The sequence below is a fragment of the Lissotriton helveticus genome, chromosome 5_1 (assembly GCF_964261635.1).
Source record: "Lissotriton helveticus chromosome 5_1, aLisHel1.1, whole genome shotgun sequence".
NCBI lineage: Eukaryota > Metazoa > Chordata > Amphibia > Caudata > Salamandridae > Lissotriton > Lissotriton helveticus.
In genome coordinates this window covers 640,367,257-640,373,692 of record NC_136065.1, presented here as the reverse complement: position 1 = coordinate 640,373,692, position 6,436 = coordinate 640,367,257, and the positions used below count along the sequence as shown (strand labels likewise).

Sequence of the window (6,436 nt, the reverse complement as noted above, 5' to 3'; positions counted from 1 at the left end):
TCCGTGTGTGCTGCCTTGTGCAGCTCACATGGAAAAAGAAAAAAATGAGGAGAAATAATGCATTTCTCCTCGTTTCGCCACCTTAAGACCAGGGTTTTTCTGATCTTAATTTTAGCGCTGCCTCATATGTACGCCACCCTGGTACATGGAGGGCAGCGTCAAATACAATGGGTGTTGCGGTGGAATGCCTACTATAACACCCACTGCAGGCCCCTTTCACGCTAAACACCTTGTACATAAGGCAAGGCACCTATCGCCACGAGAACGTCACAAAAAGTGACGTTCCCATGGCATTAGGGGCTTGTACATATGCCCCTACTTCTCTGAATTAGTGCTTTATTTTCCCACAGCATAGCACAGCTGTTATGTTATGTATATTTGTATGGCACGCTAATCACACATGAGGGTATCCAGGAGCTTCGCAGGTGAATCGGCAGCTGTCTCCAGCTCAGAAACAAAAAGACTCAAACTTTGTTCATTGTTTCCGAGCTGCATTGTCTTAAAATAAATCTTTGACTCAAAGAAATATTAGATTAAATGAATTTACATTACACACTTCAAGTGCATAAAAGTAGATACTCAGCTCTTCGATGAAACGGCAACCATCATGATACAACCCTATGTGGACTGCATGAGAAGATGCTAGCCTAAGGATGCAACAATGAAAAAAGAGATTTTCAGACGATTGGGAAATGACATGCAATGCCAATTTTGTGAAGACTTGAAAAGGTCTAAATTTTTTGTGGAATTTCCAAACGTGAAGTAGGGTGAAACGCAGTGTTCAGCTTACTTGTCAAATTATAATTAACATAATGAAGGCTGGAAAGATTGACATGCATTACTAATATTGTTACTGCAGAAAATAGAAACCGTTTTAAAAGCAGATATTTTTATATCAGCCCCTTATTTTTAATGTATGGATGTATTTACAAAAGTTATTTTAAAAACATAGGGCCTCATTATGATATCAGCGGGACCATCAGCTGCCTGTCACATGGTGCAGGGATGTTTCCAAACATCCATTTTAATATCGAATCTTGTGCTGCTGACCTTTTCTGCCCGCTTCACAAGCTGCCATAGTACAATGGATGTTTCCAACGGCCATATGGGCGGTATCATCCTAATACTAAGGTCGGAACCGCCAACCAAAGGTCAGGTGGTTCCAGACCACTCCGACCGACATTGTAATGAGCCCCTAAGTAGTTGTACGAACTAGATATACAAAACTAAAACCAATAAAGTACATTAAAATGTTACAAAATGTGTACATAGACTTAATATAATGTTTAAGAACTGGAGTACCTATATTAGTTCCCATGGGTGAGCCATGACTAATTATCTTGCTGTGCCTGTTCCACTGGGGATAACAACCCCTCCAAAAGACGTTCACATACATTTAAATACAACGGGCATGGGTTTTCAGAGCACTAGCTCCACAAGTGGCATTGCCACTCGTTACTGTAGAGCCAACTCCAGTTACCTGTGACCATCCGTAAAATTCAGTGACCCAACCTTAAGGTCGTAAGTTGCACTCTCAGGAGATAAATGGAGAAAAGCACATATTTCAGCTTGCGGCAAGGTGGGCTAGTAGATAATTATGTTAGGTAGTCAACTTGGCTAGGGTTTCAAAAATATTCTTATTGGCAGCCTTTTTCATTTCAGATTTCACCTTTATGTATTTTTTTAAAATAAGTTACACAAGAGTTAGTTTGCCAAGATAACAGTTAGAGAAACAGATACAAGTCAACCATCCTTGCGAACCCCAAGCATCTTCTGTGGGTGTTTGTGCAATTTGTAGGTCATGAATGAATAGATTTGTTGACAGTGGAAATATTTCTGAATTAACAAAAAGGTGTAATTTACAAAAGGATGGAAAAGTTACAAATTCAGTAAAGTTACAATGTTTTGGTGGTGCCATGGTGAACTTGACCCTATCCATCAAGAACCTCAACCTGTGCAGTGATGAGAGGGGAAGGGATGTATAAAATGAGCTGTTTTAAGAAAAATATAGAATGGGCAAAATTGTCCGATGTTTTATACTGTATATATTGTGCACCGTTGTTAGATATATTGTGCTTAATCAAGGAGTTTACTTTCCTTCATCCCTGTACACTGTATAAATGCAAAAGGAAAATGATTCTTAGGCGAGTGTCAAATGTCCCTGTTGTGCGTTTGCGTAAATATAGATATATTGGAAAAAATACTGAATATTTGCCAACATCGCCCCCTAGAGTAAAATATCTAGTATAGCCATACTGACATGCCCAGAGCGAGTTCTTTCATTCAACTAAATCTCCCTTTCAATTTCTGATGCTTTAAGGGTGCTTAAAAGTAACGTAAAAAGACATATCTGTTTATCTGGTGCTGTGATAGGCATAGATATGCTTTTTGAAACTCCAACGGGGTGGCAGGGTGGGGTGGAGAGAGAGAGAGAGAGAGAGAGAGAGAGAGAGAGAGAGAGAGAGAGAGAGAGAGAGAGAGAGACAGAGAAGAGAGAGAGAGAGAGAGAGAGAGAGAGAGAGAGAGAGAGAGTTTTCACCTCACTCTTTAATTTGCCTTTACATCTCTTTGATATTGCCTGTGCATGAAATCAGTGCTGTGCGTCAGAAAAAAACAGAAAATGATACATCTTAAAGCACTATAAACGGCGGTTTGCTAACTTTCTCATTATTATTTCTCTAAATCAGAAACGCTGATAACATCTGGAAAATGTGGGTACAGAACCGTTGGTTTTCTCCCCGATTCCACAACGGATTTTCAGCACCCCCAAAATATTAAATTACCATTGTGAATAATGTTATGTCCAAGCAGATCGCACAACGATTTACCATATGACATTTGAAAAATGCATTTTAAACAGAAGATTTGTGAAAGAAGTGCATTGTAAAGGAAGCTGCTTCTCTGAATAAAAAGAACAAATATATGACCCATTAGATGCTGACATTTCTGTTTCCAAAATTGGATGCTGCGTGTTGTTTGCGCCTGGATTTCATTTTTCAGGTGTCATTGCATGTTCAGAAGCAGCCAGGGCAGGCTGGGTTGGCACATAATTCACACTCATCAACTGTTTCTGCTGCTTGCACTGTTTATGGTAAAAATGAGAATGGTTTATAACTTTACATTTTAAACTTTGATACAGTACCGTTCAGATAGGAACAGCACACTACAGACACCCCACATTTAAGAAAAACCAGAAAAACAAAAGAAACCCCCTCTTTTCCAATTGTATCCAACCCAGAATCACTGACGTCATAAACTTCCCAATGAATTTGGGAAGAGAGTACATAATTAACACAATCTGGTTGAGTCACAACTCAGTACTAAGATAATTTCTGCTTATTCTGCTGAAGCTGTGGCAGCATGCAATACTACAGATACATCTGTGTTAAATTCAAGCAGCACAAATGTAATGGGGCAAAAATATTACAATAAAATCTCCAAACCAATAAAAAAAAATAGAGAAAGGTTTAATGAGAAAAAAGTTACCAAATTAATAAGGTAAACCACAGCTGCAGACATTGGATAATGGTTGCACGGTGTTCCTTGTAGAAGCAGATTTGAGTGTGGGGGTTTGTTACTGGATTTGTGACCAACAAGCCTTGGTGGCAGTAAGCACAGATAAAAGCTTCTGAAACTTCACTGGGCCCGAGGGAGTAACGTAGCAGTCTGAAACTTGGGGCAGGTGAGACTACAACTCCTACAATGCACTGGACCACCTGGATGTGGGTGATCCCATGGAGGGCCCAATAGCCAGTGATTCTTTGGATCCAGCGAGTGTTTTTACCTGCAGTTTGCAGGGCCCTAGTGCCACTAGTCTAGGTGAGACTGAGAGTGCTTCTGGCTTCCACAAGCGTGGCTCTCTTCAGGAGTGTCCGGTTTTAGCAAAGGACGAGGCTCGTAAACTCAGTTCTATGTCTGTTGCCTCAAAGACAAAGTATCCCTGTTTTCCTTTGTGCTCTGGACAAAGTCCTGTTGTCGATGACACAGATCTCCTCTTAGTCCTTCCTTGAAGTAAACTGTTCAGATCTAAGGTTCTGGTGTCGGGGTGCTTAAATCCTAGATTTAGGGGAGTTAGGGATGTGGGAGCTAGTAGCCAATGGGCAACTAGTCTGCACCTAGGACGACCAAATGCAGTGGTGTAGTTTGCCATTTCTACCCAGAACCCACTATTCCCACCCTCCTAAAGATGGCAGAATTCTATTTTAGGAGTACAGATCAGGCTTCCAACACTTATCGGTGTGGCCAGCTTTCATTGAGGTGCACACCTCCTGCATATCTTATTATCCACCTGCCCGGCAGCAAGAGCGCCTGGGACAAGGGCAGGGCTCTGTCCCCCTCAAGAGGATAGCCTAGATGCATATCAGAGGTGGTACAGGCTTTGAAGCTCACCGCTTGATGTGCCAATTCACTTTTCTGCTTGAAAGGAGGGAAATGTGACCTCCTTCCTGCCCAAGCCTTTGTTCTTGACTCCTGGGAGTGATCATGTTGCCTGGCAAGAGGTCAGAATCCTTTCTTGGCAGCAGCATGAAAGCAGAGCACAGTGAAGCTGGGGCAACCAGGTGGGCAAGCTCTAATATTCTACCTGGGTGCATGACATGTTACTCAGGACACAAGACTCATGTCAAAGGGGAGAAGGCATGTTGCTTGATATCAACTATGACATAGTTTAGTGGTACCATAATGGAGCTTCCAATCATGAGAGTGTCCAGCTAGTAGGCCATGTTATCCTAGGGACTGCTAACACTTACAGTACCATCCAATGGGGAATGCAACTATAGGGACATATAGGCTTGCAGTGGCAGGCCTGCTTTCAATAATTTGCTTGGGTCTCCAAGGGTTTTGGCCACCACAAGTGTGGAAGGGTATGCTCAGATGTGAGTCCCTTGCTCACTGCACCATCAGGATTCAAGCAAGCCGGGCCGAAGACGGCTGTAATGCCAGAAACCGGTCCCCGGAAGCTTGTTTCCTTTCCAGTAAAGAATTGGCTTGGTAGTTTGGTCTGCCCTGTTCCCATGATGCACTGGGCCAGGGTCAGACTAATTTGCATGTAGCCAGGTTCTGAACTGGGATGGTGCAGTGAGCTAAAAAACGGTGATGGATCAAGCCCTGATCTTTTGACTGGGTAGGAGTGTTCTGCTTAATTCAGATACTCTGTCCATCACCACTCCCTTTTGTATCGTTTGGGTCTCCAAGGGTGGCACAAGACTACGCTGCAGCCCTGGGGACCTCTTTACAACCTATGCTCTGGGAACACCTGGTACCTTAGACTAGGGCCTTATAAGGGGGTAAAGTCAAACATAACAGTTTTGGGAGAGTGCACAGGTGTCTGGGCAGCAGATCAGAGTGCACTATCAGAGTCAAAACCATCAGCATTTGGAGAAATGAGTGGAGGGGTGACCATACAGAAAGGGGCACTTTCCTACAGTCCTGGACTTCTTGCATCTGCAGGAATCATAGTCTTTGCGCCAGCCCACTCCCATAAGAAGTTGAGATGCCTTACCCTCTGACAGTGTTAGAACTGATACCCCCTCCTGCGGTGGAAACAGACAGAAAGTCTAGGGTGCCTCTGGGAATCTGTGACTGTGGTTCCTGATCATGACAGCAACATTTTGCATTTCCCCTTTAAAAGCTGCTCCTGCCCAGCTCCCAGGTGGTTAATCCCTGTAAGAGGCCACTGTTACTACTGTTACCACCACTCCTGCCTTCCTGATGCTTGAGGACAGACATTGTCTTCCTGGTGGAGGGTCATTAAAATATCAGCCAAGAACATGATGTCAATCTCTAGAACAGGACTGAGAGGCTAACCAGTTGTAAACCAGTTTACCCTCAGGCAGCAAAGTACATTTACCTAAAGTTGTTTTTCTACTTAAGGTATTGCAATTTCACTTTCACAAATGATTTAGATTTTTTAAACTAAGTAAAAAATAACTTGTAATAAACACTATTATTTTTCACTGCAATGTTCTTAAACTGCAGCCTTAAAAGACCACAATGCTCTCTGGAGCTATACATTTTTGTCAGGTGGTGTAAATACAAATGGCAGTTCACATATGAGAACTAAGGGGCATATTACCAACGATTAGCGATATTTATCGCTAACGAGGCTTAGCAATGAATTTTTTAATGCTAAGCATCGCCGGAAATTATCGCAGAGATAACTTGCTATTAGCAAGGTTTATCTCAGAAGTGACAAAAATCCTCGCGCTAACTGCCAAATGAGAGATTATCGCTGGAAAACCAACGATAGTCTCTCGAAGTTTGGCGTTAGCTTGCTGATAGGGGCTCACAAACTTAGCCATGATATCCACCTTCCATAGGATATCATGGCTAAGTCAGGAAAATACCAGGTGTAAAAAAAGCAGTGCTAACCGCGGTTAGCGCTTCTTTTTTTATCACTAACAAGGTTAGCGAAATCCTTGATAATAGGAGAAATGTC

General features: G+C 42.5%; 1 protein-coding gene across 1 annotated transcript in view; it reads right to left on the bottom strand.

The window, feature by feature from the left end:
* Nucleotides 1-2,560: 2,560 nt before the first annotated feature.
* The window catches only part of LOC144753325 (guanylate cyclase activator 2B-like), a 141,258-nt gene continuing 137,382 nt past the window's right edge, over nucleotides 2,561-6,436 (bottom strand). Inside the window, exon 3 of the mRNA XM_078641061.1 lies at nucleotides 2,561-3,082. Coding sequence (XP_078497187.1) covers nucleotides 3,015-3,082 — 68 coding nt within the window. The 3' untranslated portion in view covers nucleotides 2,561-3,014. The remainder of the gene's footprint in view (nucleotides 3,083-6,436) is intronic.